The sequence below is a fragment of the Neopsephotus bourkii genome, unplaced genomic scaffold (genome assembly GCF_033783945.1).
Source record: "Neopsephotus bourkii isolate Nb327-2 ecotype Australia unplaced genomic scaffold, CSIRO-AGI_Nbou_v1 NB_1250, whole genome shotgun sequence".
NCBI classification, from domain to species: Eukaryota; Metazoa; Chordata; class Aves; order Psittaciformes; family Psittacidae; genus Neopsephotus; species Neopsephotus bourkii.
In genome coordinates, this window is record NW_026901735.1 from 3,994,157 (window position 1) to 4,007,732 (window position 13,576).

Sequence of the window (13,576 nt, forward strand, 5' to 3'; positions counted from 1 at the left end):
TCTGTCTTTTTGAAGAGGCCAAAGAAATACCATTTCCCCTCTTTGGCATTGGGACAAAAGTGGTAGCATTGTGGCTGGGGTGTCAATAAAGGCACATTTCAATAATGAATGTTATTAGTCATTCTTATATAATGCCTTTTTCATCATTATTCTTTTAATTAGTTTGAGCTAAATTCATACCATAATGAAAACTTTTTAATATTAGAGTTAATTTTTCTCTTTTATTTTCAATTCTATGGCATTTAATTACCAAAAATTCTCTCTCTCAAGCTCTGAGTCAGGTATGTAAAAAGATGTCAATGAACAAGCATACCCACATATGTATAAAACTGGTGACAGGTACTGAACTGCTGCAAAGAAGGCAGGTATAATCTTTATCAAAAATTTGATAGTTTCTAACTGGTTTTGATGTATTTGTTCTAAATTAATTATTTCATTACTCTATAACAAATGCTCTGACGTGGTGCTCTATTGCATTATCCCTGGCAGTGTTCAGAGTCAGGTTGCATGTGGGCTTGGAGCAACCTGGTCTAGTGGAAGCTGTCCCTGCCTGTGGCAGGGGGTTGGAACTGTATAAGCTTAAAGCCCCTTTTCAACCCAAACCATTCTATGATTCTCTGATTATTATTAATTTTACTATCATAATACACCTTCTTCTGAGGAGCTGAGGAGGTGCTTGTTTGGTCATAGCCTCACAGCTGAGCACCGTGAAAATTGATCTCAAGAGTTATTAAACGAGTGAGTGGTTTTCATCTAACAAGAGATGTTACAATACAAAATAGTAGTTTTGTCTCTATGTGGTTCAGCAATATTCAGCTTGAAAGCACTTCTGTGTGCCATACTTTAAACCCTGTGCTATAGTTGACTATAGTGCTGGAAAGGCTCTTAGCTATTGAGCTTATCTCCTCTGTGTTGTATCATGCACTGAATAACAGAATGTCTTGAATGCACCTGTTAATAGAGTAGGTCATGAAAATGTTTTCATTATAACTAAGCTTTTTCAATATCCTTCCACTTTGGGGTCTATTCTGATGAGGTTTTGCCACTTATTTCTAGCTGTTTATACCTCACTTAAGCTTTTCATTTCAAATCTGTAGTAGGCACAGGATTATTTGTAAAATAAATCCCTGAAAAAATAGCATTTCATTTTCTTCTTATCCACAGTGGCAGCTAGACTGTCTTGCTTGCTTGCTGAAGCTGATATGCCAGTTTGCAGTTGATCCTTCGGATCTCGATTTAGCTTACCATGATGTCTTTGCCTGGTCTGGTGTAGCGGAGAGTCACAGGAAGAGAACATGGCCAGGCAAATCAAGGAAGACTGCAAGTGACCATGCAAAGGGCCTTCACATACCTCGTTTAACAGAGGTAAGAGAGAAAAAGTGTGTCCAGTTTGTGAACCTTAGGAAAAATGACTGCTTTGGTGTGTGAAGCCTTTATTCTAGTGGTAAAATAATTTAATGGAAAAATTACTTCTGTTCATCTATATCCTACATGTTATTCTCTTCTAAAAAGTATTTTAATTGCTTTAAACGTGGCAGTTTTAAAAGCTGCAGCCAAAAGGGGTTTTGGTGATTGGGGAGCACGTGAATTGGTAATTCAGAATTGCACTGCTTTATCGCTATTTCTTAGAGTTTGTTTTCTAAATTATTTACTCCTTTTTTTTCCTATGGTAACCTCTTCTATGGGCTGTCCCCATCCTCACTACATCTATTTTAGATTCCTTTAGTAAACCCTAAAATAGCTTTCTCTACTATGAGTGAGTGTGAGGTAAAATTACCTAAACTGCAAACTTTCCTACCACATCCCTGCATGCTAATTTTCTAATGTAGACCAGGCAAGTGTAGTATTTTGGCATCAGAAATACGTTCACTGTAAATCCATTGCTCCTTGGGCACAGGACCAGCTGTGGTTGCCAGAAAGGGTAGATCTGAACTGTGAGCTGCAGCCAAGCGTTGCGTTCATCATTGTCCTACATGGAAAGATCTTAACTATTCTCTAAGTATTAGGATCTGGTTCTGACAAAACAGATCCCTAAATTGCCAAAGCTACGATGATACAGGGAATTTATTAAATGCATGAAATATTTTAACATTGTCTGTAAGTGCTGCTACTGGTTTTCAACTTTTAATTGTCAATTGAATATTTTTGAGTGCAGTAGATTTGTTACTGAAATGCTTTAAAAGGCCTTCTTTTTTGAATTGAAAATGCTGTGTAGCCTGAGAGGCTCTCTAAAGATGAAGAATGTAAGTGTATGTATAGTCAGTAAGATGTGTTGATCACAGAGACAGGTGAAATGTATACGTCCAACCTCACCCTCAACCCTGTCTCCTCAAGCCTAAGATTTTTAGAAGTAAATAGCCTCTGCTTTCTTAAAAAATGCTGTGTTTTTACTAAAAGGAAGGAAGAAATGCTCGCTTTTTCTATTCAGTTAAATTGTCTTTCTTAGAGAACTAGAATTACATTTAATATCTAGACTTAGTCAATGAAACACAGCATTTTAGATCTGCTTTAATAAAAAACAATCCATGGCGTAACTATGGAGATGCTGTGATTTGTCTTCCTCTCTTCCTCCCTCTAGACAGGTGGGTTTGTTTTAGATTCACAGTGTGTATAATTTAAAAACAGATCAAAAAGCTTGTTGTTATATTAACTGTTGTTTTTTTTTTTTTTCTTTCTTTTGACTTCAATTTTTAAAGGTGTTTCTTGTACTTGTCCAGGGAACCAGTCTGATTCAGCGACTTATGTCAGTTGCTTACACATATGACAACTTGGCACCTAGGTACAATATCTTCTTTTTGTAATCAAGCTAATCAAGTGTGCACATTTTCATCCCTGCTTTCAATACAGTAAACAGCTCTTTCAGTTGTAGTCCCTATTAACACCCATATCTCTAGGCATTAGACTTGCTTTTCTTAGTCGCCTCGTCTGGTAGTTATCCTACCCTTACAGGGGTGAGAGAGGAGAGTGGTGGGTGAGAACTCTCACTGGTCAGTGGCTAAGACACAGAGCAACAGCCTATATACATGGTATGCTCTCATAAATTCTCACGCAAAGCTGTTCCTTTGTTCTCTCTGTAGCAATTAGCATTCTCAGTTTCAAAGTAATGTAAAGGAGAAATTCAAATAAAGTAACTTTTAAGTTGCTTCTTTGTCTGCTGGTTTCGAGTTATTTTCCCATCCTAATAACATTAGCTAATTACTGCTGAAATTACCCTCATTGCTTTAGTGAGTGTTCGTGTACTGAAGGCACAATTTTACCTTCAGAATTGGGCTGTTAGAGATTTTTGTCCTGAGAAAAGCAATTCTGTGTAAAACTGCATCGTGACAGTCAGCCTGATGGTAGGGAGGTCAGGGGGTCTGCTGCATTTGATGTTGTAGAATTACTTGATTCCAAGTAACAGATAGTTTCTTTTTACCATATTTTTAAGACTATTAAGGGCATTCAAAGCATTTCCAGTCAAGCCTGCAAGTGTGCCTAACGTTAATCTCTAGTTGAGTTGCAGGTGTAATTTTAGATATATACAGTATGGTTTTGGTTTCATAAACTTAAGTTTGTTTAAAGTTTACAAATGCTTGCTCAACATGCAGTTCTTTATGAAGAATACTAGCTTTCTTCTGTATTGGTCAGTTCTTGGGTCTGGTTTACATTTATTTTTGGATAAAATAATGGAGTTGTGGCTGTTTTTTCTTGACTTTTAGTCAGTAGAGCTTTAAGGGGGTGATTGAAGGTTTTCATAGTTCTGTTATTGTTGCTTATTTTGAATATTGCAAGAAATGAATCTTTTTTTGAAGGTTTTAGTTTTCTCAGTGAGTACTTCAGAGTAACTGTGTTGTTACTTGTGGGTACTTGTATTTCTAAGTGATACTGTTACATTCTGTGACAAAGTTCAAATGGCTCTATCTTCTTCCTGTTCAGGGTGCTGAAGGCTCAGTCTGATCACAGATCAAGACATGAAGGTTAGTGCTGCAAAACAGCTATATGTTATGAACTAATAGTAGTGAAAACATACTGAAGACAACAAGTTGTGTGTTTGATGTATTCCACTATTAAAATGCTGTAAAGTTGTGTTCCTTGGTAGTGTGGGGGCTGCTGCATGCTAGGTGGGAATACATGGAGAAGTCCCAGAAGACCTGCCTGGCTTTCCTTTTCTAGCAATTGTTTTATATGAGCTGCAGTTTTATACTGTAGTAGCCTTCATCTCCAGAAGAGCTGGTTTTGGCAGGAAAACCAGCTCTCGACTTACCTCTCAAAGAGCAGCGTATAAAACTCCGTAATGGAGTCACCAATAGTCACCTTCATTCTGGTTTATAAAAATGATTCTGGGCCTAGAATTCCTTGGATTCCTCCCTCATCTGTTCCTTTTGTGGAGGTTGTTTAAGAAAGGTCTGGGTGACCTCTGTCAGATTAAGTCTGTATCAAAGTATTAGAGCAAGGTGTCCCTGCCCATGGCAGGGGGGTTGGAACTCGATGATCTTAAGGTCCTTTCCAGCCCTAACTATTCTATGATTCTATGTGTCAAAAATACATCATTGGTGTGTATAAATGCAGGTATGTCCTGCTAGGCTTGTGTGTTGTCTTCTTTTTTCCACTTTGTTGTGCCCTACGGATGCTAATGTCTATGAACTTGAATTCTCAGTAAATGCTATGTATCACCTACTAAAGTCTTACTTTTAGCTCTTAAGAAGAAAGGAGCAGATATACTAGTTAGTCCAGGGAAATGTTCCTGTTAAGACATGATGCAACACATCAGCAAAGGACCAACTCACTGCATAAGAAGGAGAGATGCAGGAAAGTTTTGTGCCTCAGATTGGTAATAGTTAATCTAATTTAATTGCTGTCGGTAGTACAATGGTCAGTATTTAGTGAGCATATAGGTAAAATTCTAACTTTAGGTCATATCTGATGTTCCAGTAAGTTCTAAGAAAGGATTTAATCTTGTACGTTTTTATGGCGGAATTAAGTGTCATATGTGCTGTAACTATGCAACTCTTCAACCTAAAAAGCCTGTTCTGTTAGTGACAGTGTGATTTACTCTCACTTTCTTTCAGTCACTCATTATTCAATGTGGCTTTTGGTGAGCTGGGCTCACTGCTGTTCCCTGGTGAAATCCAGTCTGGCAGACAGCGATCATTTGCAAGACTGGCTGAAGAAACTTACCCTTCTTATTCCAGAGGTAGGTTAAGGGAGAGGTTATTGCGTTACTAATTAGTGCATAATATGGAACAAGCTTACCTTCAGTTTCAGGTTGCCATTAAATTCAAAACATGTTGTTTCCTGCTAAAAGTAGGCAGGACCTGACTCAATGACTTGCAATCCCATATAAGAAGTAATCTTTTGGAGTTGAAACACCATGTAAGAAGGCACATTTGTGGTTGATTGCAAACCAGTTTATAAACTCCTGTCTTTGTTCTTGGCTTCTGTATGAGGGTAATTTTTTCATGGTAATTTGTTGAAATTCATGGGTGATGCCATCTAATGTGCATTAGTCTAAATATACTTCCCCCATTATATATTCTTTTTTCACGTTTATTTTTTATCACAAAAGGAGATGAATGAGAGTTAATATAAAAATGTTTATTACCAAAATCTTTGCCTGGCTTGATGTAATTCTTTCTGATGTAAGAAAAAACTTGAATTGCATGAAGATATGCACAGCATAAAATGTTTGTCTTTACTAGTGATTGCTTAAAGGTGCAATATGGACATGATGTGGTAATTATTATCTGCTGCTTTATTGCTCAAGCACAGAAAAAGCTTACACGCTGACTCCGCTTAAAAACCCTAGAAGACAAAGAGTGCAAAGTTCCCAAACTGGATTAGAGATAGCCTGTGGGTACATTTCTTTGAAAAAGAATAAAAGAAAGAAGAAAATAATTCTTGTAGGGAAATTAAACCAAGTAACTATGTAGTTAGGAATGAGTAAGTGCTACGTTCCTTCATCACATAGATTGCCCCAATTTGCCCAGATGTGATACTTTGCATTTTAGTAACTATTTGGTTTTCTATTTAGTAACTGGCTGTTATCTTTACTCATACATAACTCAGGAGACGAGGGGCACAGGCAGGTCAGCTTTTTTGTTAAGAACAGCATCTTTGGTGTGTTCATGCAAGTAATTTAAATGTATGTTATTTGTAATAGCATTTTTAGAAAGACACATTCTACCCTGCATAACATGCTAGATTTTGAGAGGAAGTTCCTATGTACATATGAAAGAAACATCAAGAAGAAAAAAACCTTCTGATTTAATGTAGTTAATCATTGAATTCTTTGGTTTTTCATGAAGACTGCTGTTCGCCACGAGTCTTGCAATGGTTTGTACAAGTTATCTCTCTCTGGACTGGATGGAGGAGACTCAATTAATCGATCTTTTCTGCTGCTGGCTGCATCAACGTTATTAAAGTTTCTCCCTGATGCTCAAGCTCTGAAACCAATCCGGGTGAGGATTTCAGGAATTACAAGACTTTATCACAGATCTATTTAAACTTCCTTTTGTTAATACACAGAGAAAAAATAATAGCGTTATCACGTCAGACAAATTACCTGACTACGTCTGACATAGTGTTTCTGATACACTGAGATATTAAGTCTTTTGTTCTTTTGTCTGATGTGCTTCAGACCAAAAGCAATTTCTTTTCACAGATAGAGGATTATGAAGAAGAAACAGTGCTGCGACCAGGTTGTAAGGAATATTTTTGGCTGCTGTGCAAACTGATTGATAACATACACGTCAAAGATGCAAGTCAGGTAGGGCTTGCTTTGTATTCATATGAATGTTTGCTTTGTATTCATATAAATGTGAGTATTCAAAGCACTTTTATGCAGCATGAGACATTTTTACTGAAGATCTGGTGAACTGTGAACAGCTCTTGGATCTTTCCCATCTCACAGCTTTCCCTAATCTCTGATATGTACTTAGTAGCTCTTGGCCAAAGGAAGCTTCAGTTACTGAACTGGAGAATCAAGAAGGGGGAAGGGTATACTACACAAAGAGTGTGATCTTAAGTGAAGGTGACAGACATTGGGAGTACTGTATCTGTGAGATTCACTGTTCATAATTCCAGTGTGGTCTAAGGAGGAGGTAATCAAGTATTAGACTAAAGCTGAAAAAGGAACAAATGTCAATTAACAGCCACTTAACACAGGTTAGAAAACTCACTCACAACTCTTGAAACATCTCAAGAGGGTTAAATTACTTTAGGGGCAAACTCTGCAACTGCTTGTACTGGCTCATGGCCTTGCATAGGTCTTTCTAATTCATTCTTAGAGTTGTGGCAGGAGTGTGGAAAGGGAAGTCAGATAAAGCCTTGTCTTGGTTTCTCTGGAATGGAAGAGTCTTGTCCTCTCCTGACTCTGAATGTTCTCAGTAGAGGCAAAAGTTTTGCTCCTTTGTTCCCTATCACTCTCTTCCTCTGCTCTGTTTCCTTCCATTTCCTTCCATCCAATCCTAACTATTCTATGATTTCTGTTTTATTGAATCTCTTAGCTATAGGCTGCAGTTAGGCCTGCTTCTTCTCTGTGTTGCTCAAGGAAGACATGCTAATGGGACTTGTAAAACTTCTGATGACAAACTGTGTGTTCCTGTGAGAATAGCAAGGAAACATTTCTCTTTAAAATAATGCTTTTCCATTTTTGGGGGGTATGGTATTATATTTGTGGGATCTGGAATTGAAGAATAAGCATTACTTAATTTGAACTATCACATTGATCTTAAAAAACAGTTTCTGTATAAAAATGCATTAAAATATTGTTGCAGGCATGCTTGAAAGATGAGTTTTAATTGTCCCTTTGTGCAATAACAAAATTTCATCCAAAAGCATAGCCATAGTTTTAGACTGGGCTTATAAATTGTAATTCATGGAGTTCATCATTATTTTCCATTTATATTCCATTTTCTTTATTTTTAATCAGACAACACTGCTTGATTTAGATGCACTAGCAAGACATCTTGCTGACTGCATTCGGAGGTAAGGTTTGATAACTAATTTCTCTTGTAAAGTGCGTCATATTTAGTGGGATAGAGCTTTAACATTTCTTTTATATGTATATGTACATATAGCAGAGAAATCCTGGATCATCAGGATGGCAACATCGAAGATGATGGACTTACAGGACTACTTCGCCTTGCAACAAGTGTCATTAAGCACAAACCACCATTTAAATTTTCTCGTGAAGGCCAGGTAAGAAAAGACCACAAAGAGATCTAAATCATGTCATCTCTTGCTGCTGTACTTCTTCATTTCACCTGTTTTTCCACCATTTTGATTGCAGGCATCAGTATATCATGTTTCTAGTGTTAGGATGATCGATAAAAGCACACATACAATCATGGAATAGTTTGGGTTGGAAAGGACCTTAAGATCATTCAGTTCCAACTCCCTGCCATGGCCAGGGACACCTCACACTAAACCATGGCACCCAAGGCTCTGTCCAGCCTAGCCTTGAGCACTGCCAGGGATGGAGCATTCACCACTTCTGTGGGCAGCCTGTGCCAGTGCCTCACCACCTTTGCAATAAAGAACTTCTTCCTTATATCTAACCATATTAAAAAGTAATACATACAGTCCCTTTCCTTTGTAACCATACTAAATTTCAAAGTAGAGTTCTTGCATCCTTGAAATGTAATTTATTTTCATTCATAGCCTTTAAATGATTTCAGTATTGATCAGCATCAACTGATTTAAGTCATTAACAACAGCTGCTTTTTGACCATATCCTGGATCAGCTTGTGATCTAAAAGCAGCATTTAAGCTCTACATCTGCACAGTGGTATACACCTCTGAAAAGAATATTACATTTCACCTGTGCTTGTTAGATGGGACAGGAGCCAAGCAGGGGAAATTGCTGAAAAATTCCTACTTTGTGTTTCAAGGACACATTGTCTATTAAATAAAAACCTTGTGGTGATGTTTTCACCTGGTATAAAACCTGATTTAAACTGATGGGTTTTCCTACAGGCTGCTCAGAGCTTATGATTCAACCTTTAGTGAGGTTTCACCAAGACAACAGTCCTCTGTATCTAACTAGGTTGTATCTATCCTATGGATTTACTCTGTTATCATAAAATGGTCCTGAAGGTAGTTTTCCTCACCAAAAGTTTCAACAGTGTCCACGTTGTACAGTACCTAATGGAAAATTGCACTGCTAATGGCATTTTAACATACTGATACTATGTAATTCTCCTGGAATAAGTGCCTTTTAAGTATGGAGAGCTTACAGATTAAATTAGAGGAAGAATTCAATTCACAGAGTGCAGCGTGGAGGATGATGCAGAAATCTAAGTAGTGGAGGTACCCAAAGATCAGGTTTATGTAACTTGGATATGTGGAAAGTATAAGAAGAAAACAAAAGGGAAGCTTAAGTAGAGAGGAGTGACACTATACAGAACAGTAAAATATGGGGCATGTATGTAGTATATCACAGGGAGGCCAGGAATTTGATTGGAAAAATGGATGAATGTGAGCAGAGCAGTATCCACACAAAGTACTCACAAGGAATTTGGCTTTGCTCAGAGAGAAGGGCTTAGTACATGTTCTGAGACCAAGTCATGATCTAGTATTGATTTTTTTAATTCTATGTACAATTAACACTTACTAATTGCACATTATAAAGCGCATTAGTGAAAAGCTTTGTATTGTGTTCAGTGTAATAGGGTTGTGAAACCACACATTCTGAGCAAAAGCTGGGGAAAAAAACAGCCAGGAAAATACACTGTCAAACACTAAAGATAGATTAGGCTTGCCTAGAGGATTCTGGTGCTCTGCTGGGCCTTTTCTTCCCTACTAATTCCTTCTCTTAGCAAAATCATTTCTGAAGCTACCTCTTTTCTGGTCTGGGATGGGGCTGGTGTGTTAACAAACCTGTTTGAAGAAGGCTGCAGCACAGCACTAGGCTGCAGCTGAGAGCACAGTCTAAAACTTGGCTTAGTAGATGCAGCTGCTCTGCTGCCAAGCTGTAATCATCTAAACCTGACCCGTATAGTTAGGAATGAAAAGGAAGCAGGCTCCTGCCCCTGTAAGCATTCCTGGCACAGATCAGCTACCAAGTAACCAGGTATATAAAATCATTAATTTTGCATGTTTTCTTTCTACAAAGTGTGGAAAAATGTGAAGGATATTTAACCATATTGACAGGGGAAGACCTTACCTTATTATTCATTCATAACCATAAGACCCTGCTTGTAAGATTTTTCTATGATTCTATGATTTTGCATTAAAACTGTGGGAATTTCCCTGCACTCTGGAGCAAAGCTTTTCATGGTGATTTTGCTGTGTACTCTGCAGAAGTCCATTTGTTGAAATTTGTTAAATTTTATAGCACAGCCTGCCTTTTAACATCTAGAGGCTTCATAAGTGAATATTCCTGAGCAGGGAAATACAGGAAGAACAGTTATTAATTGCAGTGTAGAAACTGTAGAATGAAATGTAATAGCTGGATTGGCATCCGGTGCTCAACAAATGGGGAGGAATTTTGTCCCTAAAAAAAACCCAAGATGACATCTTTGGAGGGGGAAAGAGTAATGAAACTTCTGCAGAGGTAGAGGATTTATTGTCTGATTATATGGGCAACTAAAGTGATACACTATTAATATGATTTAATGATTGAATAGAGTTTGGTAAGATTGCAGACATTTTATAAGAAGCAACAGAGTGCAGGTGATGGATCGTGTCACCAGCCCTAGACATAAAGTGTGCACATGAATTGCTGGTTGCTTATGGGTATTTGTTGAAATACAGCTTTATAAATCCTGCTGAGTTTTTTCTTTCATGGTCTGTCATTAGACCACTGAAATTAGTAATTATTAATGTTCACTTTGTAGCTGAAAGTTGGCTTTTTCACCATTCTGCACTTATTTGAAGGTGCTGTAGTTGTGGAAGAAGGTGCTGAAGTTTAGACAGATCAGTCTCTTTTTAGTGTAGTATTATTAGAGTAATTAATAATTAATATTAATCTGGGACAGTATAGGTAAATAAGTGTGTAATAAGTATTTATCATCCAAAGGCAGCCTGACTTGGAACAATTATCACGTCTTTTGTAGCTCAGTTAATACTCCAAACATGAAACATTACAAAGATACACTTACAGCACCCATGGTACATAATTTAGGATGTGTTTTAAGGTTGATTAGCAATTCATAAAACTCAAATCGAGTTATTAAGGTTATGTGCTGTCTTTCACTAGGAGAAACTGGTCCTAACGTTACTAAAATGTGTGTGGTTTGTGAAATCAATTGTGAATCAAGCATAATTCATCATTCTTTTCCACTGGACATGCTTCTCTTTAGGCTCTAGTATGGTTATATTGCACTTTATCTAGTATAAAGTAAGTTGTTGAATTCCCTAATTCAGAACCTGTATACAAGTCAGAAAGTTCTAGAGGTCTAGAAGGTCTGTAGACGTTTCTGTAAGATTGTTAATACATTACTTGTCCTTTAGGAATGTGTTCAAAGTGCTAAATGTGCCAACTGAACTGTTTTACAGGAGTTTCTGAGAGACATCTTCAATCTCCTCTTCTTGCTGCCAAGCTTGAAAGATAGACAACAGCCAAAATGCAAGTCACATTCTTCAAGGGCTGCTGCTTATGACTTGCTGGTAGAAATGGTAAAGGGGTCCGTGGAAAACTACAGGCTGCTCCACAACTGGGTTATGGCACAACACATGCAGTGTAAGAACCTTTATTCATATGCAGATTTTGAGTATTTTGTGGAAAACTAGTCCATTTTTCCACAGTAAACATTCTCTGTTCATTTTGGGTTTGTTTTGAATTTTTGGATTTATAAAGTTCAGTAAAGAAAGTATCAGTGTACTTGTCATAAGGACTTTCATTATACTGAGTAGTCCCACTTTCCAAAAGTAGTGATGATGAAGTAAGACACTGTTGCCACTAACACTGCACTTACAATTCCACTTTGTAGCTCTACTGTTTGTCCACCGTCACTTACAGCAGTGTCACAGAGCAGATGTTGGCATCTTTTGCTCACTTAGCAAATGAGTGGCTTTACCCCCGTGTATGATTTTCAGATCATCTGTTCTTACCTGTGGGTTATTTATAGTGTGTGGTCCTGTTAAATGATACCAACACACAGATAACATTGTGAAAGTGGATTTTCTATGTTTCATTATGCTTGTGGTGGATTTAAATTTCTGTTTTCCCCTTCTAATATGAAGAAACATGGTACATAAACCAAAGTCTATAAACCACACTGAGGTGTAGTGGCTACCAACAGCAGTGTCATGTTTCCAGAGTCTCTAGTATCTCTGCAGTTGACTACAGTCTGTACCCACATGTCTGCATACAGTGCTAATACAGTTTTGTTCTGCCTCTTGGCTTTCATGCTTCCTGTGTTTTGGAAACACAATCCCTATGCATAATATGTAAATTACCAGAATTTGAAGTTACTTAATATTTGATCTTTGATTTGCAAATTCTCAGTGTGCATTTTTAGCTTGATAGATTTCCTTCCACATGCCTGGTTTAAATTCCTGTCACCTGAGGATCTGTAATTTATTATAATCTATGGAATTGATTTAGCACCTCACAATTCAGGAAGCAAAAGAGAAATCTGATCATATTAATGTTTTGTGTTCTGCACTCCGAAGTCTCCTGTGCTCAGGGAAAATACTATGAAGGTTGGATATTTCTGTTTGCTGGGAGTACACCTTCTGCTGCTGAGGTTGTAGCTCTCCAGGTGCAATCATTCATTTTCCACAATTAATATTTTTCTCACTCCCAATCCCAGTAATTCCTGCATGCTGGAGTTTTCTGTCACATCTACCACAGTTGTTACTTCCTTCCAAATACTCTAGATTCTTATGTTCCTTCCTGAGTTCTCCAGAGCCATCTGGTCTGTGCTCCTGCTTCATATTCAGTGTATCTCAGTTTCATGAATGCTAATTTTGTTGCAACTGGCAGAGTGCCATTGTCTCTTCCTGATGTGTGACTTGACGTAGGACTTCTGATACCTCATTTGTTTAAAGTCTTGTTATTCCACTGATGTGATCCAAAGATGCTTAAAACTGGATTTTTCCACTTATCTCTGTAATCTTATTAGTCTTTAAAAATCTTAGTTGTAGTCGTGTCTCCCTGTTCTTCTTAGGAGAAATGTTAAGGAAAATAGCATCAATTTCCTTCCTGTCTTTGCTTTAACATTTTAGTTTTGTGATTCATTATACAAGTGGCTCCTGCCACTTGTGCAGTTGTTGTCCTCTATTCTACCATGTTTTCCTCCTTACTGATTGAAGCCAGGATGCTCTTATGAGACTGCCTTAATTTAATGCATCAAAATGAAGTCTCAAAAGGAAAACATTTTATTAAAGGATCTCTAGTCTATTTTCCTTGGGACAAAAAAAAAGACAATTAAATAGGGTTCCAATTAAAAATACTGTTACTAAGACTCTATTCTGGCAGTCATTAAAATGTACACTGTATACTGTTTTTCAGACTTATAGTAGCATGAATAACGTAAAGTAGTTGTTGTAAAGTTTCAATTCCAGCAGCATTTTGCTTCTTCATTTCCGCCAATGGAGCTTCCTTCATTGATGGGTGAAAGAAGAGAATGACATGGGTGCTTTTTGCTAC

At 37.5% G+C, this 13,576-nt stretch overlaps 1 protein-coding gene across 11 annotated transcripts in view; it reads left to right on the plus strand.

Moving 5' to 3' along the window:
* USP34 (ubiquitin specific peptidase 34) overlaps positions 1–13,576 on the plus strand; it is a 136,482-nt gene that overhangs the window by 78,683 nt on the left and 44,223 nt on the right. For 10 of the 11 annotated variants that reach the window (XR_009727153.1, XM_061364831.1, XM_061364826.1 and 7 more), the window contains 9 exons: positions 1,165–1,365; positions 2,697–2,779; positions 3,916–3,956; positions 5,049–5,173; positions 6,285–6,437; positions 6,641–6,745; positions 7,910–7,965; positions 8,058–8,178; positions 11,479–11,662. Coding sequence is in view for 10 of the 11 variants with exons in the window: in XM_061364831.1 (XP_061220815.1) it covers positions 1,165–1,365; positions 2,697–2,779; positions 3,916–3,956; positions 5,049–5,173; positions 6,285–6,437; positions 6,641–6,745; positions 7,910–7,965; positions 8,058–8,178; positions 11,479–11,662 (1,069 nt within the window). In the remaining variant the exon portion in view is untranslated. The remainder of the gene's footprint in view (positions 1–1,164; positions 1,366–2,696; positions 2,780–3,915; positions 3,957–5,048; positions 5,174–6,284; positions 6,438–6,640; positions 6,746–7,909; positions 7,966–8,057; positions 8,179–11,478; positions 11,663–13,576) is intronic. The other variant, XM_061364828.1, reaches the window with a different exon arrangement.